The 27,500-nt window shown below is 41.4% G+C and overlaps 1 protein-coding gene across 8 annotated transcripts in view; it reads left to right on the top strand.

Moving 5' to 3' along the window:
- The window catches only part of agap1 (ArfGAP with GTPase domain, ankyrin repeat and PH domain 1), a 138,271-nt gene that overhangs the window by 67,561 nt on the left and 43,210 nt on the right, over positions 1 to 27,500 (top strand). For all 8 annotated transcript variants that reach the window (XR_005205885.1, XR_005205886.1, XM_037762524.1 and 5 more), the window contains 6 exons: positions 3,512 to 3,639; positions 4,139 to 4,294; positions 5,590 to 5,682; positions 20,411 to 20,515; positions 24,302 to 24,470; positions 27,218 to 27,391. Coding sequence is in view for 6 of the 8 variants with exons in the window: in XM_037762524.1 (XP_037618452.1) it covers positions 3,512 to 3,639; positions 4,139 to 4,294; positions 5,590 to 5,682; positions 20,411 to 20,515; positions 24,302 to 24,470; positions 27,218 to 27,391 (825 nt within the window). In the remaining 2 variants the exon portion in view is untranslated. The remainder of the gene's footprint in view (positions 1 to 3,511; positions 3,640 to 4,138; positions 4,295 to 5,589; positions 5,683 to 20,410; positions 20,516 to 24,301; positions 24,471 to 27,217; positions 27,392 to 27,500) is intronic.

The raw sequence follows: 27,500 nt of genomic DNA, 5'->3' as shown, positions 1-27,500 counted from the left end.
ACTCCTTCATAAATAGTGATTTGATTCTCCATCGACTGCGTGTTTGTTAATGTGGTTTAAATCAGAGTGTTTAGTAACAATCTGTCAGGACGTCTGAGAGGATTAAATATCTATTAATAATCTGAATAAATATGTATGTATGCATACGATCAATCAATACCTGCTTCCATGCTGCATCTTACTGCACTTTAAATTACACTACAATACAAAGAATATGTCTGAAAGCCTCAAATAAAACCTGCATGCTCCTCCAGCCACAAACCAAACTCAATGCAATTATCTGAGTATTTAAGAAAACACTATTTTACATTATAGTTCAAATGTTGTTTTAAAGCCTTCTTATTTTTAATTATTTTATTTTTTTATTTGATTTAAGAGGGTATTTTCTGGACATTTGCAAATAAAATATGTCAAAATGTTGTGATATCATTAAGTATTATTATTATTATTATTATTATTATTATTATTATTATTATTTATAATTATTAAGTATGATATATTTATTACCAATATTGGCTGGACAATAAAAAGACATTTTGACAGATTCATTGAGAATGTTTTTTTATTTAATTACATTTATTAATTTTAATTTCATTTAATGTGAAAAATACAATTAAATAAAGTTAAAATAAAACCATTAAATGAAATTAAAATTAAATAAATGTAGAAAAAAATTAAATTAAGATTAAATTAAAATTAAAGAAATGTAGGGGGAAAAAATCGAATTAAATAAAAAAACATTCTCAATAAATCAGTCTGTCTGCTAATATTGGTAATAATTTAATTTAATTTAATTTAATTTAATAATTTGTAAATGTCCAGAAATACCCTCTAAAAAAAAAAAAAATTAATTAAAATTAAAAAAGAAAATAGAATTAAAGAAAAAAACAAGATTAAATTAATTAAAATTAAAATTAAAGAAATGTAGAAAAAAATTAAATAAAAAAACATTCTCAATGAATCAGCCATACTGTCTATAAATTGTCCAGCTAATATTGATAATCATTTAATTTAATTTAATTTATAATCCAGGATGATATCCCAACATTTTAAACAATAATATTAATATTTAATCTTAATGTTTCAGTAATTGTCTTTGTTTAAGGCTCTGTCTCAGTGTGTGTGTGTGTGTGTGTGTGTTTAATGTGTAGTAATGGGGGGGTGAAGCATCGTCCAGTCGGGTGGGGGGGGTTGACCTCTGAGTGAGGGATGGAGGGAGGAGGAGGAGGGTGACAGCGCCGTGCTCCCTCGTCCATCAGAGCGCTAATTTAATTAGCTTAATTACACCGACATGAGCCCCCGACACACACACACACACACACACACACACACACACACACACACACACACACTCTTCTTCTAATGCATGTCAGCGTGCAGATGCAGGGCGCTTCGTTAGCACACGCTAACGAGCTCAGATGACCACACACGCTTATATTAATATCTCTGATTAATGTCACTTTAAAGCAGAGTCCTGTTTAATAACTCAGCGTTTTAAGCTGTTATTAATGCAGACTTCCTGTTTATCGTTAATCTCATATTGCTGACCAATCACAGGCCGTGTTACAGGGAAGTGAACCGAGCAGCTCAGCCAATCATCAGCGCCTCTAATAGTTCAAGATCTAAGTGTTAAACATCAGAAAACCGGCTCGAACTCCGTCAAAAGTGTGCAGAATGATCTCTGTGTCTGGAAGATCATTTCTGAAACTACACTTCCCATAATGCACCATTAAAAGTATGCCGAATGAGTTTGTTTTGCATATATTTTGCAAAATTGTGACATGTTTTATAAGCAGTTTCTCTTCAAAATAAAGCTTTAATATATATAAGGCAGCCGTGTGCAGCCTCTGACTTTCCCAGCGCTGCAGCGTCAGCCTCACCTCCACCTCCAGCCTGGTCTTTATGTCCCGGGCGGTGGGTGCAGCCCCGTCATAAATCTGATCAACGGGGAGACGTTTCCATTAGGAACAAAATGGCAGCTTCTCACAGCAGAAACGGAGATTGATGGATAAAGTTAAATTGCATTAAGCGAGCAGTTTAAATATTTAGCGCGGCCTTATCATAACTGTTCTTAACACTTAAGGTAATATACAGCCTGCCAGGTAAAGCAGCACAGGTACGCGCTGACATGCATGTTAGCTGCTGCTGCTGCTGCAGCTGCAGCATCGCCACCAGACTCCTTTAAGAAATACAGTCAAACAAGCTGCAGCGTGTTGAGAGAGAGAGAGAGAGAGAGACAGAGAGAGAGAGACACAGAGAGAGAGAGACAGAGAGAGAGAGAGAGAGGTGTTCGGCTGTGTTTGAGGGAGACAGGAGAGACTTTTAGTGACTCCATTATCTCTGTTCCAATAAACAGCGACTCCGGTTTCATGCTCTCACACATGATTGTTTTAATTGGAGCTCGTTAAAAGAGCCGCGGCTTCGTTAATGAGGAGCCGCTCGTAAACATTTACCTCCAGGTGACTCGGGGCCGAGCCAAGGGCAGCGGCGAAAAAGACAGCAGAAGAAGAAACTTAACTTATTTTCACATTGATTAGGGTGTTTTTTTAAACCAATATTCTCAACATGTTTTATCTAATCTGAATACAAATAACTGTCTGCATAAAAAACAAACTCATAAATAGACTTATACATGAGCAACGTCTTCATATATTTCAGCTTAAAACAGTAGAAATTGTTATTATTAAGAGACTCCAACAGTGTCATCAGGCAGATGTGTCGAAGGGGCTTCATTAAAAGAATTAAAGTTTAAGTAAAGTTTAGTTTAAGTACTTTTACTGCAAATTTATGGAAGACAGAATCTGCCAAAAATAAATGAATAAATAAATATATCATTAAATGCAACAGAAATAATATTAAAAATAAATGTAGCCATTAATTAATTAATTAAAAGTGACATATATTAATATTTCTGTTTTTTATTTATTTACTTTTGTATTAATTCCCTTATTTATTTAGTCGTCTGTTTAATTCCCCCTTTTATTTATTTAATTTTTGCATTTATTTTGTATTTAGTTATTTTTGCATTTTTTTATATATATATTTATTTTTATACATTTTTAAAGTTATTTAATTATTTTTGCATTTTTATTTTTTATTTTTTTATTAATTTTTTATATTTATTCATATATTTTTTACATTTTTTATTAATTTAATTTTGTTTTTGTTTATCTTTTATTTATGTATTTATTTATATTTATGTATGTATTTGTATTGATTTCTAAATGTATTTATTTATGTTTGTATTAATTTATTATTTATTTATATTTTGCATTCATTTTTTATTTATATATTTATTAATAAAATAAATACAGAAAATCACTAATTAGAATAAATAAGTCATCACAGCTCAATAAGAGGTTATATTCATCAGGCTGGACATGTTCCATGTGGTCTTTTATTTTGAAATCTGTTCAGTTTCCTCATTGATTGCTTGTTCTGACTATAGATCATGTGACTTCTGTTGATCATGTGACTGTTATTGATCATGTGATGTGTGTTTGTGTTGCAGTCGCCCAGAAGATCGTGGCCACCAGGAAGAAGCAGCAGCTGTCCATCGGGCCGTGCAAGTCGCTGCCCAACTCGCCGAGTCACTCGTCTGTCTGCGCCACACAAGTGTCCGCCGTCCACATCAGCCAGGTCAGAGGTCACCGCCGTTAGAAGCTGATGTCATAGAGAGTAACTGCAGTGTGATTGTGTTCTCACAGACACGTAGAAACCTGCGTACGGCGTTCTAACAGCTGCCCAGCGCCGTTAATCTCTTCGATCCTCGTCCTTCAATCCGCCATCGATTCCTCATTAAAAAGCCATCGCTCAGCGGGTCTGAGCAGCGCCGGCGCGTCCCCCCCCGAGAGTCCCGTTTATCTTCCCGCCGCCTCCACAGAGCTCCCACTGATTACTGCCGACTGTCAGAGAGACGCCTCCCGGTACACCGACGAGACGTCCAACACGCTAGAACACTTTATTCACCCGCCGCAGACGCTCAGACGACCTCTAAATACACGCATTGATTCAGAAATCATTCACGTATATCAATAAATAATCAGACTTTAGGACGAGTTCATGAATCTGTGAGAGCAGCAGGAAGCCTGTTGATGTAGGATATGAAACTCTTCTTCTTCTTCTTCTGTCCTCCCAGACGAGTAACGGCGGCGGCAGCCTGAGCGACTACTCGTCGTCGGTGCCGTCGACGCCCAGCACCAGCCAGAAGGAGCTCCGCATCGACGTGCCGCAGACCACCAACACGCCCACGCCCGTCAGGAAGCAGTCCAAACGGCGCTCCAACCTCTTCACCGTGAGTCCCGTTTCACTCTGAATCTGCTCGTTCACACGTTATTGATTAGAAATATTAATATTAATGGATCAATGAAACACTCGCTGATTCTACCGGTGATTAGTTGAATATCACAGCGTCAACGTTCACCATAGAAGTGGAAAAAAGTCTTAAGACACACAACTACGAAGAGACACAACGACCACAAAAGACACACAGCAACTACAAAGAGACACTTAACAACCTCAAAGAGACACAAAACGACAACAAAGACACTTAACAAACTCAAAGATGCAAAACGACTACAAAGAGACACTAAACGACTACGAAGAGACACTTGACGACTACAAAGAGACACAATGACAACAAAGAGACACTTAACAACCTCAAAGATGCAAAACGACTACAAAGAGACACTTAACAACCTCAAAGATGCAAAACGACTACAAAGAGACACTTGACGACTACAAAGAGACACTTAACAACCTCAAAGATGCAAAACGACTACAAAGAGACACTTAACAACTACAAAGAGACACTTGACGACTACAAAGAGACACTTAACAACCTCAAAGAGACACAAAACGACAACAAAGAGACACTTAACAACTACAAAGAGACACAAAACGACAACAAAGAGACACTTAACAACCTCAAAGATGCAAAACGACTACAAAGAGACACTTAACAACTACAAAGAGACACTTGACGACTACAAAGAGACACTTAACCTCAAAGAGACACAAAACGACAACAAAGAGACACTTAACAACTACAAAGAGACACAAAACGACAACAAAGAGACACTTAACAACCTCAAAGATGCAAAACGACAACAAAGAGACACTTAAAGACTACAAAGAGACACTTAACAACCTCAAAGATGCAAAACGACTACAAAGAGACACTAAATGACTACAAAGAGACACTTAAAGACTACAAAGAGACACTAAATGACTACAAAGAGACACTTAAAGACCACAAAGAGACACTAAACGACTACAAAGAGACACTTAACCTCAAAGATGCAAGACTACTATAAAAAAACACAAAGCAAATACAAAGAGACAAAAAATAACTACAAAAAGATGCAAAACTACTAGAAATGACTCAGTATTGTGTCTCTTTCATTCTAGGAGTATTACTCAGAACATCTACTAAATGCACCGCTGACACTCAGAACTCTACTCATTTTAATTTACACTAATTAAGACTTATTATTTATTGACTTATTGTTATCAGTCTGTTAATAATGGGTGTTGTTATAATTAGTCTGGTAATAACGGGTGTTGTTATTATTATTGTGCGGTCCACAGTCGAGGAAGGCCAGCGAGCCGGAGAAGGACAAGAAGGGTCTGGAGTCTCGAGCCGACAGCATCGGCAGCGGGCGAGCCATCCCCATCAAACAGGTGACACTTCCTGTTTCCTGTCTGATTAACGGTGACATCACACACTTCACTTCTCCTCCAGCCAGACCTCCTCCTCTCCCTCTGTTCCTCCTCTTCATCCCCCTCTTCATCCCCCTCTTCATCCTCCTCTTCCTCCTCCTCTTCATCCCCCTCTTCCTCCTCCTCTTCATCCCCCTCTTCACGCCTCTGAAAGCTGCTCTTTGATGGAGCGCTGGCAGCAGAGCCACCACAGAAGAAGAAGGGAAGCAGAGGATGAAGAGGGGAACATCTCCGTGACACACATGATCACACGTCCCCGCTGAGACGGCGAGCGCTGCACCTGAATCGCCTCTTAATTTGGCGTTGGAGGACAGGGAGGGTGGGGGGGTATAGTGGGGGGGGAGAGGGGTCGCTTCTCTCGACAAGCAAATCAGGCAATTAGCGAGCACTAATCGCAGCCTCTCGTGTCGACGCCGCGGCCTCGTTTGTAATCTCCTAATGAACAAATGGCATCTCTGATGAGGGGAGAGAGAGAGAGAGACACTTAGAGAGACACTGAGAGAGAGAGAGAGAGAGAGAGAGAGACTGAGAGAGAGTTTGTGTTTGGGCTCGCCGTTTAAGAAAAGCCCCGCCGTGATGTCACAGCGAGGCGACGAGGGAACTGTTGTCATCACGTGAGAATCCCTCTGCAGCTCCCAGCGTCGTCATCATCTTCTTCTCCTTCTTCTTCTCCTTCTTCTTCTCCTTCTTCTTCTTCTCCTTCTCCTTCTCCTTCTTCTTCTTCTCCTTCTCCTTCTCCTTCTCCTTCTTCTTCTTCTCCTTCTCCTTCTCCTTCTCCTTCTTCTTCTCCTTCTCCTTCTTCTTCTTCTTCTTCTTCTTCTTCTTATTCTTCTTCTTCTTCTGTGGTGTTAAAGCAGTTTTTACAGTTTCTGGCTGAGATGTATGGAGGACAAAACCTGCCAAACTCAAAAATAAATGTCATTAAATGTACCAAAAATAATATTAATAATAATTGATAAAATGTGACATAAATCTCTCTTTTAATTTGCTTCTATATTGATTTATCTTTGTATTAATTCCCTAATCCATCTACTCTTCTCTTTAATTTCCCTATTTATTTATTTGTTTGTTTATTTATTTATGTATTTATTTTCATTCTTTTTTATATTTATAGATTTGTTTCCCTTTCTTTTTTTAATTTATTTTTAAATACATGTATTTATTATAATTAAATTATATTGAATTATTTATTTTTTATTTATTTTAAAATGTATTTTAAAATTCATTATTAAATTGCATATTTTTATTAATATATGTATTTATTTCTGCATGATTTCCGCTTTGCAATTCCCGCCTATTTATTCCTACAAACTTATTTATTATATCTTAACAATTTATGTCACATTTTATCAATTTATTAATGCCTACATTTATTATTAATATTATTTTTGGTTTATTGAATTGCATGTTTATTTATTTGTTTATTTATTTTGTCAGGTTACGTCTTCCATACAGATGAACGGTGTGTTTTTGGTGATGTTTTTGGTGATATTTGTGGTGATTTTGAACCTCCGTATTAACCCCTCCGGTGTGTTCAGCGTTGTGTTCTATTGTTGAGTTCATGTCGGGAGACGGCGAGACGACGCAGAGCGAGTCTTGTTAGCGTCGGGTGTAAATGGAGCGTTGACGGGGAGACGGTGAACACTGACGTGTAATAGAGTCTTTATAAAACACAGAGTGTAATTAGGCAGCAGGTCTGCGGCGTGGCGAGCGCGGCGAAGAGCACGGCGAGGAGCAGGCGAGGCGAGAGCGACCACAGGGAACCATCAAATCAATTAACGTCCACTTTAACGGGAAAAAAAATCCAACATGGAGGACGCTCGCCGCCTCACAGCGCTGCCTCTTCTGCTTTATTCTGCTCTGGAGGCGGGCGGGCGGGGGGGGGGGGGTAGTACCTGTCCCACTTTATTACACTTCAATAATGAGATTGTAGAGGACGGCTTCTACTTTAGACTCTATCCTGAAATGAAGATACATATACCGACAAATATGAGTTTATACACTTCAATAACGAGACTTTATTCTCTTTATTTCTATTTATTCATTTGTCTAGGATGGAGGCAACATATTGTAATTATTTATGATAAAACAAATTATTAAAGTTTCACCAAAGTCGCCTTTTATTAGTTTTGAGGATTTTTTTAAAATCATAAACAAAAAGAAGTTTTCATCTTTAAATCTCAATGAAAAACTAAAATATATTAAATAATTAATTAGATAAATTGTGCTCAGATTTTACTGAAATAAATACATGAAATAATAAAACATAAAAATAAATGAATGAATAAATAAATACAATTTTTAATAAAAGAATTAGAATAAAACAAGAAAAAAGTGCACAGATTTTACTCCAAAATTGTCTGGAGAAAAAATAAAAATAAAGTAATAATAAATCAAACTAATAAAAAATAATAAAATACATATGAATAACAAAATCTTTAATAAAAAATGAAAAAGAAATAAGTAAAGAAAAATTGTGCTCAGATTTTTTTTTTAAATGTGCTAGACAAACATGAAATAAATACAAATTAAATAAAATAATGATAAATAAATATAAAATAAATATAAGTAACATTTTTATAAAACTTAAAAAAAAATAAAAATAAAACAAGAAAAAATGTGCACAGATTTTCCACCAAAATGTTCTGGAGAAACATGAAATAAATAAAAACAATAAATAAAATAATAATAATATATGTAATAAAACATTTAAATAAAACAAGAAACTCTGTGCTCAGATTTTACTCCAACAAGTTCTGGAGAAACATGAAATAAAATAATTAAATAAACAATTAAATAAATTAAATAATAATAAATTAAAATGAAAACAAGAATCCTGAAATAAGACTTGATGTGATGGTTCATCTGTTCGGTGAAACATCACCATCAGCCCGCCGTCAGCCGTTAACTGACCGCTGATTACCGGCGCCGTACCTCGGAGGAAGGAGGTCGGCCGGGCCGATGACATAACGGAGAGCGACACCTGCCAGAGAGATTAGCGGCGTCACGTTCCGGCGTTCAGTCGGGTTCCTCTTCCTCTCAACACCGAGGCTGTTTATTGATACTGTTTAACTTTAATATACTCTAATGTACTATAATGTACTATCATATACTATAAACCTGCTGTAACAGGTGTAGGTGTGGAGATTAGAGGCAGATCAATGGAGTCAAACCAGGTGGAAGTCGGCGTGGTCGTCCTGCCGTTCTGCACAACGTCATTCACTTTTTACACGTTTTAAATTCATCATTTATTTCTCTGGATTCTCCGTTGGGTTAACTTCCTGAAGGCGTCGCTCGCTGCTCCCGCTGCTCCCGCTGGCGTCTTCTTCTTCTTCTGTTTATTCTCATCTTCTACCTCAGTGTGTGTGCGTGTGCGTGTTAAGGTGTTGAAGCCACTTGTTCGCCGGTCCTGATCTCATTAGAGCGCCTCTCAGAGCGACTCTCGACCACTCCAGGTGACGCCGGTTCAGCTCGCCGTTTGTTAAAGGAGAGAACGCCTTCGTTAAGAGAGTCCGGCGCTCATTAAAACACACACACACACACACACACACACACACACACACACACACACACACAGGAAAGGGTTGTCTATAATGAGAATGAGGCGGCGTCCACTCAGATCCACACAAACTGAACTTATCACGGACAGAAAAGCACTTTAGGGCGACCAAAATAAACACTCACAGGTAGAATAACAGCGTGTGTGTTACAGTGTGTGTGTGTGTGTGTGTGTGTGTGTGGGCGGGACAGGGTCAGGTGTGTCACGCCGTCTTCGCCGTCTCACGGCGAGCGATCACAAAGAGACGATGTCCAACAGTTTGTCTCCCAGAGTCGATTCTGAAGTTTAATTTATTTTAGAGAAAAGTGAGTTCTGTCAACGAGACGACTAATTATTATAATTATATTAATATATATATATTATTTATTCAGCTGATCGTGTCCTCACGTTCACCTGCGTTGTTTTATTTATATTAAGATGATTATTATTGTTGTTGAAGAAGCTGGTTGTGACCCAGAATAATAAGTCGAGACGCTCTTTAATAAAGATTAAAATCAGGAACGAACAAACAAAGTGTATGGAGGACATAACCTGCCAAAAAATAAAAAATAAATAACTCAATAAAAAATAAATAAATATGTCATTAATTAAAGCAAAAATAATAAGTAATAAATAATATGTTTGGGGAAATAAATAAGGGGTGAAATGCAAAGGGAAAATTAAACAGAAGAGTAAATAAGTTTTTCAACCACTATCTGTATGGAGGACAGAATCTGCCAAAATAAATTAATTAATAAATGACTTAATAAATAAATAAATATGTAATTAAATGCAGGAAAAATAATATAAAAAATAAATGTAGGCATTAATTAATTAATAAAATGTGATGTAAATTGATATTTCTGTTTTAATTTGCTTCTTTATTTATTTATCTTTGTATTAATTCCTTTATTTATTTACTCTTCTGTTTAATGGTCTCTTCTATTTATTTATGTATTTTTCAAATCATTTTTTCTTTATTTTTGCAATAGTTTTTATTTATTTATGCACTTATTTTTATTATTTTTAAAATTAATTTATTTTTTGCATTTTTTATTTAGTTATGTATTTTTTTTATAAATGTTTATATTTATAATTTTAGCATTTATTTCTTTACGTATTTATGCATTTATTTATGTATGCACAGTTTTCCCCTAGCATTTCTTTCTTATTATTTATTACTTATTATTTTTGCTACATTTAATGACATATTTATTCTTTTTTTGTGTCATTTTTTAATTAATTTATTTATTTTTGATTTTGGCAGGTTGTGTCCTCCGTAGTCTGACAGTCCAAATATCGTCAAATCCAGCCAGAACGTTAAAGCTGCTACCAAACTACACAATTATTAAATATATAATGATAATCCCCAATAAAACCAGCGAGACTCCGACCAGATACATTTATATTTATTAGATTTTATTTACAAATTAAACTGATGAAAACTGCAGAATGGTGCGTTCAAGGACAGTAGTAGTAGTAGTAGTAGTAGTAGTAGTAGTAGTAGTATTAGTAGTAGTGTTAGTAGTAGTAGTAGTAGCAGTAGTAGTAGTAGTAGTAGTAGTAGTAGTATTTTTAGTTGTTGGTTGTGATGAACTCTGTGATGAACAACCTGCCGGAGGATCTGAAACAGGAAGCACATGTGGCGTGGAGGCTGCAGCGTCCTGCTGCGACACATGAAACCACAGAGGAAGAGCCGGCTGTACCGGCAGCCGATTGGTCGCTGATGCGTCCAGCTTTGTTTACAGAGGCTTGTTGACGGCGCCGGGCTCCTCCGACATCTGCTCCACGCCGCTAATTAGCTGCTAATTACCGGAGAGAGAGGCTGGCGTCGCTGTCGAGCGGCTGACCGAGGCGCTTTGAAAAGCAACAATCTAACAAATTAATTTCCTCCGACGCAGCAGCAGCGGCACCGCTGGGACCGCAGACGCTCGTCTTCTACACCCGTGTTTACTCAGTGAAGGTTGACTGGGGTTTTGAACCCACCTGGGAGACGCCCAGTACAAACACATCCTCTTACTGGTGGCTCCACGGCCACTGTCTGAGAGCTCAGTGATGGCTGAGGAGAGGAGGACGGGAGGACGGGATGGACCTGCAGTCAGGGATCTGACGGGTCCTGATCCGGATCCAGACCAGCTCTCACATGAGACCTTTAATGTCCTCATTAGACACACTTTGACCCTCCGTAATGACCATTAACTTACAGTGGTTCAGATCGTCTGGATGAACGTTTTGGTTTGTTCTCAACCTGTCCAATCGTTGTTTGTCCGTCTCCATCTTGGTTTCTGTCCGTCTCCATCTTGGTTTCTTGTCGTCTCCATCTTGGTTTCTTGTCGTCTCCATCTTGGTTTTTGTCCGTCTCCATCTTGGTTTCTTGTCGTCTCCATCTTGGTTTTTGTCCGTCTCCATCTTGGTTTCTTGTCGTCTCCATCTTGGTTTGTTGTCGTCTCCATCTTGGTTTTTGTCCGTCTCCATCTTGGTTTCTTGTCGTCTCCATCTTGGTTTCTTGTCGTCTCCATCTTGGTTTCTTGTCGTCTCCATCTTGGTTTTTGTCCGTCTCCATCTTGGTTTCTTGTCGTCTCCATCTTGGTTTGCACACAATGTAAATATAAAGTCCAGATCACTCTGGGTGTAACGCTCCCTCGATCTGGATCGATATATCGATTGAATGATCAACGATCCAACGTCATCATGCCTTTATTTTGAAATTCCCACGGCACGTCTGTTTAACCATTTCCATCCACGCGTAGCTCGTTTCTAAACATCCTAAAACAGCGCTGGCGGCGCTCAGGTTGTGCTTTCTGCAAGGACATGAGCGGACACGGAGTCGGGACGAGGAAACAAGCGCCCTTAGCGAGCGCTGTTAGCCACATTAACGTTAACATACCGCTAAATCTGTTGAACCATTTAACTATCAGGGTTTTGCTGATGGTCTGGAGGAATCAGGTCCAGAATCAGCTGGACTCTGGTGTAGCGTGGACCTGGTCAAACACTGTTAGTAATTCTGCTGTCCAACACGCCTCTCTTTCATTCTTTGAACTTCCTGTTTCCTGCTTTATGAGCAGTTAATAGCTCGTCTGACCTCCAGCTGGACGACCTCCTGCTGTACAACGTTCACTGAGTCCGACTCTGATTCTCAAGGCTTCGGACGCCGTCCTCTTCTTCTTCTTGTTCTTCCTGCTTGGGAGCTGATTAGTGTCGAGGTTGTAATTGCCTCTCGCGGGGCTGCAGACGAGCGCGGGGCTGGGTGGTTTTGACAAGTCTACTCGTCCCCCCTCGGCGCCGGGCGCTTTGTAAGGAGTTAAATTGGATGGTTAATTCGGGTGTTATTTACCCTGTAATTCATTAGTTGCGCCCCGCCATTGGCAGCGGGCAGGCTGTAATTTCACGCTTCGCAATAAAAGATGTCTCATAATCTGCTTCATTTAGCAGCCAAAGAATTTAATGAAATTAACTGCGGCCCTAATTAAGACGGTGAATATTAAAGACCTGCTATCAAGGCTTTAACGAGGGTGACACGATCCGCCTTCCGCCGGATTGGAAAAATATCATTTCCCTGGGAAAGGTTGTCACCGCTCGGAGCCATTTTGGCCATGATGACATTTTTGTCATGCACACTAACCCCTGGAAATGAGATAGTGCGGGGGGGTGCGGGGGGGTTCGAGGACGTCTCTCCCTTTTTACTTTGAGAAATAATTAAAACAAGGAACACAGGCGTCAATCAAAGAGCCCTTTTTTACATTGTGCTCATTACGCCTCGGCGCCGCGGTCTCCACGGAGCGCTCGCTGCCGTGTTCTGTTTGGCACGGGGGTGTTTCGCTCCGAAGCGTCCCCGCGGTCGCTTTGTTGTTCCGCGCCGCGTGTGTGTGTGTTTGTGAACGCTCGTGTGATGATAAGCTGGACGAGAAAGCGCCCGGCGTTGACCTGAGGGGTCCCCTCGCCGAGGAAGAGACGCCGTCTTCACATCCTCTGGTTGTCGGAGGCGAGCGAGGGGCGAGGCTTTTTATCCGCTAATGAATTGAGACTGCTGAAGTAAGGTTTGGATAATTGAGTTTCTAATTAATTACCCAGAACTCTTATCAGATAAATCAGCTCCTCTTCAGCCCCCCTCTTCTTCGCTGGTGTTTTATTTGATCTGGTCCGCGTCCTGCTCCCCTGGGCCTGCCCTTCGCCGTCCTTGCCTCATCAACGCCGACCTTGTCGTGGAGGCCGACGCCGATGCCGCCGTGTGTGTTTTGATGTCGGTCGTGGGTTTGGAGCCGTTCTACCTCGACGTGTTCGTCCCTCCGCCGTCTTCCTGTAGCGCCCGTCGTCAGGTCGAGAGCCACATGGAGGGAAGAGATCCTTTAAAGTAGGAAATACTCAGAGCTCCTCCAAGGCTGCTCCACGCTTCTAATGACACACTCTTTAAACGCCACAACAACGAGACCAACGCTACATTTACTTCTTTAAAGTGAGAGCTGAGGTTCATCAGGACATGTTGTTACGATATTCAGAAATCTGCACCAAAAGATGATGAATGGAATAGAACTGTAGACGTGTGATGAGCGTGATTAAAGGAGCAGTTGATCACGGGGTTGGGGGGTTGTTGGTGTTTAGCTTCCAGAGCTTTCAGGTGATGTTTACCTGGACTCACACGTCCTCCCTTTATTCCCTTTCCCCCCCGTTATTACCGCCCTGATCCCAGACTCAATACAAACCAACACCTCTCCTGTCTGACACGATGATGGATGAGCTACGACCGCCGCTCAGGCCGGATCAGATGGCCAGCGCCGATACGGGAGGCAGCGTCCGGCGGGGGGGGGGGTGACACCTCTAATTTAGCCTCCTGCTCTCCGGGGACGGGGAAGAACAAAAGGTCTCCGGCGTCTTCCCAGATCATCCTGGGTCTTTTCCCAGCGACAGCGCCGCCCCCGTATCTCCTCTAAGATCCGCTGTCATTCCCTTCAACAGGCCTCGGGAGAGTCCATTGTGTGGGGAGAATAGGGGGGTGATTGAGTGATTAGAGAGTAGATTAGTGCGTATCAAAGGGAGGAAACAAACCTTTAAAGAAGTTCCTTTATCAGACGCCTTCTTCAGATTCACACAACAGAAGGTCGCTGTTGTTCAGACGGAGAGTTTCAGGGTTTATTTTTAAAAGAGAAAGTTTGTCGTCCATGTGTCTCTGTCCTCTGTCATGTGACCACCGTGGTCCTTAATCAGACGCCCTCAGGTACGAGCCCCCCGCCCCCTCCCGTGAGCATTTTGTCCGATGCGTCGTCTAACGAATGACTTCATCTCTCGGCCTCCCTCCAGCTAGCGACCTTTTCTTAAGCACTACGCCACAATACTTCACGGAGGAGAAGAAGAAGAGTGTCAGTATGAGAGAGTGTCTCCGGGGGACGTTCTACAGGATCTATATCTAATAGAAGAGTCCTTCCTGTTCCTGGTTCCAACCACTTCAACTCACAGGTGTCAATATCAGTAACGCCCTCAGAAGCCTGACAAATGATGGACACGTCCAAAACAAATACCAAGATGGACACGTCCAAAAACCAAGATGGAGACGTCCAAAAACCAAGATGGACACGTCCAAAAACCAAGATGGAGACGTCCAAAAACCAAGATGGACACGTCCAAAAACCAAGATGGACACGTCCAAAAACCAAGATGGACACGGACAAAAACCAAGATGGAGACGTCCAAAAACCAAGATGGAGACGGACAAAAACCAAGATGGACACGTCCAAAAACCAAGATGGACACGTCCAAAAACCAAGATGGACACGGACAAAAACCAAGATGGACACGTCCAAAAACCAAGATGGACACGTCCAAAAACCAAGATGGACACGGACAAAAACCAAGATGGACACGTCCAAAAACCAAGATGGAGACGGACAAAAACCAAGATGGACACGTCCAAAAACCAAGATGGAGACGGACAAAAACCAAGATGGACACGGACAAAAACCAAGATGGACACGTCCAAAAACCAAGATGGACACGTCCAAAAACCAAGATGGAGACGGACAAAAACCAAGATGGACACGTCCAAAAACCAAGATGGAGACGGACAAAAACCAAGATGGACACGGACAAAAACCAAGATGGACACGTCCAAAAACCAAGATGGACACGTCCAAAAACCAAGATGGAGACGGACAAAAACCAAGATGGACACGTCCAAAAACCAAGATGGAGACGGACAAAAACCAAGATGGACACGGACAAAAACCAAGATGGACACGTCCAAAAACCAAGATGGAGACGGACAAAAAACAAGATGGACACGTCCAAAAACCAAGATGGACACGTCCAAAAACCAAGATGGAGACGGACAAAAACCAAGATGGACACGTCCAAAAACCAAGATGGAGACGGACAAAAACCAAGATGGAGACGGACAGAAACCAAGATGGAGACGACCAAGAAACCAAGATGGAGACGGACAGAAACCAAGATGGCGTATCAAAGGGAGGAACCAAACCTTCCTGCAGTTCTTCATCAGACGGGTTCTTTACGTTAGAACACAGTAGAAGGTCGTCTTTTCTGGATTATTTTTAAGGATTTGAAAGAGACAGTTTGAGCTCCGTCCTGATAACGTCCATGTGTCTCCGTCCTCTGTCATGTGACCACCGTGGTCCTTAATCAGACGCCCTCAGGTAGGAGCCCCCCCCCTCCCGTGAGCATTTTGTCCGATGCGTCGTCTAACGAATGACTTCATCTCTCGGCCTCCCTCCAGCTAACGACCTTTTCTTAAGCACTACGCCACAATACTTCACGGAGGAGAAGAAGAAGAGTGTCAGTATGAGAGAGTGTCTCCGGGGGACGTTCTACAGGATCTATATCTAATAGAAGAGTCCTTCCTGTTCCTGGTTCAACTCACAGTTTGGATCTATGAAGAAGAAGCCAGCGTTGTAAATCTCCGTGACGCCGTTGGACGTTTTGGATGCCTAACGGATGACTTCATCCCCCCCGAAGCTAGCGACCTTTTCTGAAGCACTACGCCACAATACTTCACCGGGGCGGAGGAGTACCGGGAGGAGAGAGTAGATGTGACGATGTATTTATCTCCACACATTCATTCTCCCATGTGGAGACCTTGTGAGCTGTCATCCCTCCTGAAGGTAAAATAAGAGGCGAGGTGACGTGAGTGTGTCACGGAGCCCCGAGGTGAAGAATGAAAGATATTACCCATCAGGAGGGTTCGACGCGCCGTTCAATTAGCCTTCCCCTCCAGCGTACTGATCGCTCGTCATCCTCCGGATGGATGGACCAAATTAATCTGCTGACGTCTCCCTCCTCAAATACACAAATACACAAACACACAAATACACTAATACACTAGTACACAAATACACTAATGCACAAATACACTAATGCACAAATACACAAATACACAAATACACAAATACACAAACACACAAATACACTAATACACTAATACACAAATACACAAATACACAAATACCAGGTTGGGACGGGGAAGTGCAAGAAATACTGGATCAGCCCGGTTTAGTTCAGTCCAGACCTGCAGAGGTGGATCAACATCAGTCTGTACTCTAGTTTTACTAGTAGTATTCTCTCTCTACAACATCAGTTTGGTGGGACGTAGGTGAGGACAATAGGACATAGGCGTTGACGATAAGACGTAGGCAACGACAGACGCAGGCGACGACAGGACGTAGGCGACGACAGGACTTAGGCGACGACAGACGCAGGCGACGACAGACGCAGGCGACGACAGGACGTAGACAGGACGTAGACAGGACTTAGGCGACGACAGACGTAGGAGACGACAGGACGTAGGAGACGACAGGACGTAGGAGACGACAGGACTCCCATGTTTGCAGTGTGAAACCAACAGTCACCAGATGAAATGTTTCAATCTAACACATGAAGTCTCAGGTGTATTAGTCCCTCAGCCTGGTCCCTTGGTGATCATTAATGTCCCTAATAATGTCCTTAATAAGGTCCCTGATACGTCCCTCTAGTCTGTATAGAGCAGTGATTGATTGGAGCCCAGCAGTGAGCGCTGACCTGAGCCGTGTTAATGTCTGACGGTCCTGATGCAGAGCCCTGGAACATGTTGCGTCTCTAACAGCCAGTAATGGATGATCAGCTGGCCTGACAGCTGCACGGCTGCCGGCAGCTTTCACTTCACAGCAGCAGGAAGCTCGTCAAGTCGCGTTTAGAGCACCGTGGGGAAACCCTGTTGTTACAGCAGCACACGCACACACACACACACACACACACACACACACACACACACACACACACACTCACACACTCACACACTCTGCTCTGGTTTACCTCCTCCTGACATGAGCTGGAATTAGTGTTAATCACTGGAAACAACATCAGTGACCTGATGGAGCTCTGAACACTCTGAATGATGATCATCTGCTCGTGTTTGGACAGTTAAAGGACACAATCTTTTCATTTATACGGTTACGGTAGAACGGAGTGGTCGTCCCTTTGTGAGGTCACCAGTTCTAAACAAGATGAATTAACCTTTAATGCACCAGATGTGTGTCTGACAAGTTGGTGAAATACGTTTAAACATCTGCATCGTTGACTTCATTTACGCCAGTTCATCTCATAATGACGACCAGCATGCTGACGTTTAGCCATCTGTTTTTTAGCCGTCTCCATCTTGGTTTTTGTTCGTCTCCATCTTGGTTTCTGTCCCTTCAGCGTTGGCTTCATTTCTCAGACCTGGAGGTTGACTACTGGGATCAACCGACGGGTTGACATCGCTGTAGCCGCCGTTATCTGTCTAAAAGCTAATCTTTATTGTGGTTGGTTATAACTCAGTAATAGTAATTATATATATATATATATACATATATATATATATAATAATAATAATAATAATAATGTATAAGAGCCAGCAGGAAGGATGTTAAAGGATCATTTCTTGTCGTGTGTCTGCTGTCACTCTGTGTTCATTACGGATCATTATCTCACCTCGTAGACTCTTTAGGACGCTGTTTTGGACACGTCGTCCTCTACGCCACCACTGCCTGCGTTCCACTCCCGTCTTTGTCACTCTGAGGCGGCGTCCCCTTCTTGGCGTTATGTCACCGCCAATTACGCCGAATGTGCCGTCACTGGCGGCGAGGGGTCACCCAGGGCCTGCCGCTCTCGTCCCGCCACCACCGAGCGCCTTAATGAAAGCTGAGCGGTCGGGGCGGCGGCGAGCGGCGAGAGGGCCTCTGTCCATCAGCCGGCCTGTCCATCTCAGCCCCCCCCCACCCCCTCCCACCACGTCCTCCTCTTCTTCAGTGGTGCCCCCCCTTCCTCCCTTCACGGCTGGACTCTATTAATATCCTCTGTCGGAGTGTTAATGTTGTAGAGGTCCAGTGAAGTGACACGCGTGGCAGCGCCGCTGTAATTGCTAATCAGCGGACAGTTTTATCCCCCCCCCACCTCTCTGATCTCTCTCTCTCTCGCCGTCTCTTTGACCTTCTTGCTCTCTCTCTCTCTCTAACCTAATGAATCCGGCTCAAATGAAGTGTGGGCGTGCGAGCGGGCGGGCGCTCGGCCTAAACGGTCAGTCAGCCGCGGCTGATGTGCGTAGGAGAGAGAGAGAGAGAGAGAGAGAGAGAGAGAGAGAGAGGATGTTAAAACACGAGTCACACAATTAAAGAAGTGCTGATGTCCTCCCGTCTTCCAGCTCGTCTTCCAGCTCGTCTTCCAGCTCGTCTTCCAGCTCGTCTTCCAGCTCCTCTCCCGCGTTAACATGTTGTTGTTTTTTATTTAATCCGTCTCCTGGCTCTGAGCTCGTTATCTCCGCTCCGCACCGTCTCAACGCCATTTAGCTCCGATGTGCACCACAACACGTTGAAGAAGTGCACGAGTAGGACGTTATGACTGTTCGACCACGAGAGACAACATTTAATGGTTCTCATACTAACTTTGTGTTTGTCTCCGTCCTGTTTTCAACGAGACACAAAGAACACTTGAAGGAATGATCTCCACAGTTTGACTCACCAAGCCGTTGTTCATCACCCTCTCTCGGTGTCCTCTCGGTGTCCTCTCGGTGTCCTCTCGGTGTCCTACCGTTGTCCTCTCGGTGTCCTCTCAGTGTCCTCCCGGGTCACAACTGTCCTCTTATTCTCCTGCTTCATGGAGCATCTTCACCCCTTTCTTCTCTCTTTGCCATCTTGGTCCATCAGCCTCCATATGTCGCCCACTTCCAGTAATACCTGTCATTGTTTGCTAAACTCCAACAGCCAGGAGAGGCGGAGTGATCGGAGTCTTTTAGTGATCCTGCAACCGGACAAACTAGAGAAGCAGCTACACTTTAGAAACAAGCTCAAAGTAGACGATGATGATAATAAAAAGACTTAGCATCTCGGGACAAAAAAATTAATGAACGAATAAAAACTGATGAATATTATTATTCTGTTTGAGAATTAAAAGTCAAATTAGAAGTACGCAAGTAGTACTACTACTACTACTTCCACTACTACTACTGGTATCATAGTAAACTAGAGAACCTGATGAATCCATCGGTACCAACCATGTCAGACTAGCTGGTAATGAAGGAGGTTAAATAACGCTCCAAACTTACACTAAAAAAACAACGTAGTGTCGTCTGCAAAGAAGTTGAACCTGGCCCAATTTCTGTTACAACGCAATGCGATGCAATCCATCAAGTTGTTGCTCAAGTAAATATAATAGGGCTGCCAAAGTTAACGCGATAATAACGTGTTAACGCAGCCTGTGATTTTTAGGTTGTAGCGGGCTCAGTTTTAAAGCTAGAGTAACGACACTCTACTCTTCTTGTAGTGAAGGAGGCTAAATAACGCTCTGATGTTACACCTAATTTTGGCGAGGAAAAACTGTCATGTCCATATTCAAAGGGGTCCATTGACCTCTGACCTCCAGATCAGTGAATGTAAATGGGTTCTATGGGTACCCACGAGTCTCCCCTTTACAGACATGCCCACTTTATGATAATCACATGCAGTTTGGGGCAAGTCATAGTCAAGTCAGCACACTGACACACTGACAGCTGTTGTTGCCTGTTGGGCTGCAGTTTGACATGTTATGATGTGAGCATATTGTTTTATGCTAAATGCAGTACCTGTTAATTGATTAATAATAATCAATATATGTATATGTATATCTGATGTGCCGTGTCTCGTGTCCTGTGTGCAGGGCATGCTGCTGAAGAGAAGCGGTAAAACCCTCAACAAGGAGTGGAAGAAGAAGTACGTGACGCTGTGTGACAACGGACTGCTCACCTACCACCCCAGCCTGCATGTACGACACACACACACACTCATTACACAGCCTCTGATTGGTCGTTAGACTGCAGCGCTCTGCCAGCGTGCACTGACCTCCATCTATCACACACACACACACACACACACACACACACACCCAGCCGGTGTTGATGGTTGTGTATTAATTAGGACTCGTCGTCTGTTTGCCCACGTCTCCGTTGATGATGTGAATATCAGCTGTAATGTCTCTGCTAATTGTCCCGGCTCTCTGCCCTGTTGGCACAACATCCTGCTTTATTACCACACACACACACACACACACACACACACACACACACACAAACACACACACACACTGTTTGGTGGAGTCTCCTGCTTCACGTTCGACAGGTTTTCAACACGTTTTGTTTTTTTTGTCAATTAACGTTTTTTTATTAAATTACATTTTTACAATTAATTAATTAAAATTAGATATAACTTTATTTATTAATTAATTAATTAAATGAGAATTTTGGTTATAATAAATGCAATTTTTCTGAGATTTTCAGAGTAAAAGTTCTGGTTAATACAGAATTATTTTTAGGTCAATTATTATTATTAATTGTCAACTATATTAATAAACGCTTCATCATTTTGAGCGACGTTCTCAAGCAAAAATGCCAAACATTAAATATGTTTCTGCTTTTCTCTGTTATATATCATTAACTGAATATATTCGTTGGTTTTGGACAAAATAATATTTTATTTTCTACAATTTTCTGAGATTTTCTAGACAAACGTGACGAGGTGGACACTTATACTTACTTTTATATTGATGTAATATTGTTTTATCAGATCAGGTCTTTCAGTGCCTGTTGCTTTCTTTTATTTTTTATTAATTTGTGCACGTTGTTCAAAGATATTAAAATCATAGAATTGAGCGATAATACAATAAATAAATAAATACAAATACAAATAGTATTTAAAATAATCAACATTGATATAAAGAAGATAAAATAATTATACAAAATGATAAAATATGAAAAAAGTGTTCTGTTATGTGTTTAAACACGGAGATGACATCATGGAGTGTGTTTGGGTTGTTGGTTTGATTCCCTCCGGAGCTGAAACTCTTCACCAAACTGAACCCGTCCATCAGAGATCAGAGCAGCTGAAGCAGGAAATTACTGTTCAAACTCATCAACACACACTGATGTATAAACACACACACACACACACACACACACACACACAGAGAGCCCCTCCAGCTCTAAACCGCCAGCTTCGTTTTTACTCCCGAGCGCGTTGCATCTGCAGCTCCGCCGTCAATTAGCGTGTTTGCGGAGGCTAATCGAATGAAACTCAATCAGCGCCGCTAATTGCCCGACTATGTGCAAAGAAATCACATTAATGCCGCTAATTAAGAGGATGGCGATGGCGATGGACGCCACCTCGACGGCGGCGAGAAAAGTCTCAAAGTGAAGAAGAAGAAGAAGAAGAGCGGGCCAAAAAACAGGCGAGATAGAGAGTCATTAGTTTAACTAGTGGAGGCGACACTAGTGACCTTAATGTGACCTTAACGTGACCTTAACGTGACCTTAACGTGACCTTAACGTGACGCTACCTTGATCAGGTGTTTTTACATCACAAAAATATTTTTAAATGATAGAATTGAGCTATAATACAATAAAGAAATAAATTAAAAAAAAATGAAGAATATTTCAAATAATCAACAATAATATAAACAAGATAAAATGAATATACAGAGTGATAATAATCAATCAAAAATAAAATATAAATATCAAGAATATTTAAAATAATCAAGAATAATATAAACAAGATAAAACTGATTATACAGAATGATAATATTTAATGAAAAAATGAATAAAAAAATATTTAAAATAATCAGGAATAATATAAAGAAGATAAAAAAAATATTATACAAAATAATAATAATAATAATAATTAAAAAAATAAATAAATACAAATGCAAAAAAATATTTAAAATCAGGAATAATATAAAGAAGATAAAAATGATTATACAGAATAATAATCAATACAAATAAATAAATAAAAATAATACTAATGTTTAGAAATAATGTTACATGAAGATAATAATTATAATATTTATGGATTAAACACTGTTATATTTATATTATATTATAAGCCTATGGGGTGGACAAAATAATAGAAACGCCTGTGAGTAAACAGCTGATCAAACTACTGAACATCCTCCAGAATGATCCTCAACCTGTTCATCAAAACTCTGATGTCGTGTGTTTGTGTCTCTTTTAACCGTTTATCTTCTTCTTCTTCTTCTTCGTCTTCTTCTTCTCCTCCTCTATCTGCCGTCGTCTCTCCCTCCATTGATCGTGTTTTGGGTTCTCTCGCTCTTTATGGATTGGTGTTTCTGTCGGCGTCAGCAGTATTCAGCTCTCTGTTCACACGGACGCCACGCCGCCGTTTATGCATCCATTTATCCCCCCCCCTCCACACACACACACACACACACACACACACACACACACCACCTGCTGTCGGCGTGTTTGGTCGATACACACATCCGTCCTGGACGCCGCTGCGTGGCGTGGACGATCGGGCTGATGATGAAAGCTCCCCGATGCAAATGGAGACTCAATTACCTCGGTCAATCTGTCGGAGGGGAGTGTGTGTGTGTGTGTGTGTGTGAGTGTGAGTGTGTGTGTGTGCACGTGGAGGGTTTACCCAGCAGGCCCCTGGCTCGAGGGCTCTCCGGTGGCTTGTTAAGACGCCGTCGAGAGCACTTGGCTTTGAATTGGCCTTTTGTCAGCCGAGCTGCCAGAGGGAGGCGGGAAACGCCGAGAGACGGAGAGAGAGTGTGTGTGTTAGGAAGAGTGTGATGTAGGAACGCCGTCTCTGTGAGGACCAATTAGAGCGTCAGAGCTGGAGAGTGAAGACGTCTTCTCTGAGGACGAGGACCTGAATGTCCTCACAGGTAGACGGCTGTTTCTAAACCGGAACCGGATTCAAACCTCAGACCAAAGACATTACACTTGAGTTGTATAAAAATGTCCTCTCTTCATAAGTCTGTCCCGTGTGTCCTGTCTGTCCCGTGTGTCCCGTCTGTCCCGTGTGAAGTGTCCCGGTCCTCACAACGCCAGCAGTCCAGTCGCTCCCTGAGTGGTTTTAATCCGACCCAGCGGGTAGCGTGAGCTTTGTTTCTCCTCGTCTCCTTCATGTTGAAGAGGAGGCCGTCCTCCCACAATGCCTTGCTCCTCTCGGGTCAGCGCTGACACTCCACCCGGCTCAGAGGGAGGCGGGTGGGGGGGTGCATTTAACAAGCGCCTCTCGTGCATCATTAACACCTCTACTTGTGTTCTCTGATCCCGTGGAGAGCTCTCCATCGGGGGGCGGTCCAGGCGTCCGGCGGCGGGCGGCGGGCGCTCGTGTTTCGGGCGTGTCGGCGAACAGGCGCAGCCAATCGGAGCCGGCGTGGCCACTTCAGCGCCGCTTTGAGGGATTAGTGTGTCTTTTGTTTGTGTGTTCTATCTAGAGGTCATTATGTGGAGTTAATCCTTCTCTGAACCAAACACCCACACTCTGATGAGACACTCTGATGACGCTCCACAGACACTTCATCTCTTTATATCCTTTATTACAATAACACAACGTGCACCAAGTCACTGAATCAAACTTTAATCCACATGAAGCGTTGTGTTTTATATCTTCATATGTGTCTCTGAAACATCACAGAATCACACAATCACACCAGACTTCATGTTATCTACAGTTTCCAGCTGCTAGTTTGTGTTATCTTACCGTTGACCTTCCTCTAACAAACGCTCCGTCTCGTCCCATCTCTCAGGACTACATGCAGAACGTCCACGGTAAAGAGATCGACCTGCTGAGGACCACGGTGAAGGTGCCGGGGAAGAGGCCGCCTCGCGCCGTGTCCACCTGTGCCGCCGTGCCGAGTCCCAAAACCAACGGCCTGACGAAGGACATGAGCGGCCTGCAGCTGGGACAGACGCCAGGTGAGGGACAGGGGGACTCACCTGAGATCCGCTGTTAGATATGAGGCACTAATATAATCGTCTTTATGTTTCAGCAACCTCAACAACCAGAGAAACCAAAGAACATCACCGTGGTGATTAAAACCAAAATGATTTACCAAAACATTATGTAATAAATCATCTGAAAAATAGAACATAACTAAATAAATACATTTAGTTTTTGGCAGTGCATGCGTCAAAACTAGGGTTGTAAATGGGCGGTAAATTTCCAATAAATTTCTGGAAAAAAAGAACCTTAATTAATTAATTAATTATAATTTATTATATTTCCAATAAATTTCTGAATGTTTTTCAGGTTAAACTCAGGATTTTGGTGAATTTTGCACAATTTCAATATAAAAATATTATCTTTTAATAGTGAACATATTTACTTATTTCTTTCTTGCATTGCATGCATCCAAACTAGGGTTGCAAATGGTCGGTAAATTTCCAGTAAATTATCTGAGGGGAAGTTAAATTTGGGAATTTTGGGGAAAAAAATCTTTTAATTTCAAATCATTTTTTAATATAAAGAATTTACATTTTAATAGTGAACTTATTTAGGGGGAAAGAATGGAATGTTTTGGTTAAAAGTACGCGGAGAGTTGTCAAGGGTCGGGAAATATATGGACATTTTCCAAGAGAGAATAAGTTCAAATAAATAAATAAATAAAAATCCAATAAAATAAAAAAAAAATCTATACATTGCTGAAAATTTTTCCAGGAGATTAAATCAGGAATTTTGCACAATTTCAATATAAAAATATAACTTATTTGGGGGAAAGTATGACGCCTAGAGTTGTAAACATTCAGGAAATTTCTGAAAATTTTCCAAGAGAGATTAAGTTAAAAAAATAAATAAATAAAAATCCAATAAAATTAGTTTTGGATTTCTGGAAAACAATTAAAAAAATTAATACATTTCTGAAAAAATCTTTGAAGAGAGGTTCAACTCAGGAATTTTGTTAATTTTGCCTAATTTCAATATTAAAATGTAGTATTTGAATCGTGAAGTTACCAGAAGAAGTCTCTTAAAGAGTATTTGAGTGACCCGTTTGAAGTCCAGCGAGGTGTTTTAGGGCTCCATGTTCCAGTTATGAGAACATTTCTTATTTAATTACGAGCTCTAATCGCTGCTCGTCGTAAACATGTTCCGTCCTCCGTGAATCAATAAAGGTTGAACATTGAAAGATGTAAATAATAAAAACACACGTCTGTGCAGCTGAAGGAAGAGAAGACAGACGTCGTAAAAAAAAAAGACAAAAAAAGGTGTGGAGAAACGAGCGCTCCTCCGTGCGGCGCGCTCACATAAAAGCAGCTCTTCTGAGGCGGTTAAATCAAACACACACACACACACACACACACACACACACACACACACAGGGAGCTAATAGCATGAATATTCAGTGAGCCGTACTCCATGTACTAATTATTGTCATGAATATTAATGCAATCAGAGTCCTGGCTCCGCTCAGCCAGCACCACGAAATGAGCTGTAATGAGAGGCTGGGGGGCCGGAGGGGGGCCGGGGGGGGGGGGGAGTTGGACCAGCAGCCTCTCACCAACTCAAGGGTTTGATTTAAGCAGAAGAAGAAGAAGCTTTAATCTGCTGCTGCTGCGTTACACGGATCACTGTGTCTGGACCACGGAGGGAAAACACCGAGAAGATTCAACAGGAAACTTTCCTACAGGAAATAAAATATAAATATATCTGACCGTAATTATAATAATAATAATAATAATATAGAAATCTGACTCATTTAACGTCCAAAAAAACATTCCCCTCCAAAATAAAAGACTCTCTCTCTCTGGCCTCCATGTCACAATTTATGGATATTCTCCCCAAAATGAGTTCACCATTAGAAGGTAGGATTTTAATATTAAAAATATAACTGAAATTAAAATAATTGTTTTCCATAAAACTTATTTTATTTTATTTTATTTATTATTATTTTATTACTTTATTTTATTTATTTTTTTACTTAATCTCCCTTGGAACATTTCTGGGTATTTTCCTTAAAATAAGTTCACTATTAAAATGTGCAATGTTTATATGGAAATTGTGATTTTTTTTTTAAAATTATTTTTTTTACAAAATTCCAGAAGTTAACTTCCCTTGAAAAAATTCAGAAATCTACTGGAAATTTAACGAAACTTTACAGACCATTTGCAAACCTAGTTTGGATGCATGCAGTGCAAGAAAGAAATAAGTAAATAAGTTCACTATTTAAAGATAAAATTTTCATTTTGAAATTGTGCAAAATTCCCCAAATTCCAAGTTTAACCTCTTTTGAGAAATATTCAGAAATTTATTGTAAATTTACTGTAAATTTACCGACCCTTTGCAACCCTAATTTGGACGCGTGCACTACAAAAATGAAATCAGTAAATAAGTTCACGATTAAAAGATTTTTATTTTGAAATTGTGCAAAATTCCAGTCAAATTTTCCTTGAAAAATGTCTGAAATTTACCAGAAATTTACCTGAAACTTGCCGAGCATTTGCAACCCTATTTTGGACGCATGTGCTTTAAAAAAGAAAACATCTATTTTAACGTTTTCTCAGTTTTTAAGAGATATTTTTACTATAAATAAGAGAAAAGTCAGTCAGCTGCTTTTATTGTTTTGTTCCACTTCCTGTTCTGTCTCTTGACTTCCTGTCGCTGTTGCGGGGTTCAGTAAACACAAGTCAGGAGTTTATTTTGAATTAAACCTGACTTCCTGTTTCAGGTTCGGTGACCAGCAGCTCGTCGGTGTCTCAGATGGCGAGCGGCGTCAGCTTGGTGTCGTTCAACAGCCGCGGCGGCGGCGGTCCGGAGGGGATGCACCAGCGCTCCTACTCCGTCTCCAGCGCCGACCAGTGGACCGACGCCACCGTCATCGCCAACTCCGGAGTCAGCACAGGTAACAGAAACAACGTGGTCCACACACGCAGCTCCGCGACAGGCTGCCTGCTGGGGTTCAGAGGGCCCCGGTGTGCAGCTCCGCGGTGGAGCCCTCTAATGCTGCCTTA

This window comes from Sebastes umbrosus, chromosome 24 (genome assembly GCF_015220745.1).
Source record: "Sebastes umbrosus isolate fSebUmb1 chromosome 24, fSebUmb1.pri, whole genome shotgun sequence".
Classification (NCBI taxonomy): domain Eukaryota; kingdom Metazoa; phylum Chordata; class Actinopteri; order Perciformes; family Sebastidae; genus Sebastes; species Sebastes umbrosus.
This window is presented reverse-complemented; position numbering and strand designations above follow the sequence as displayed.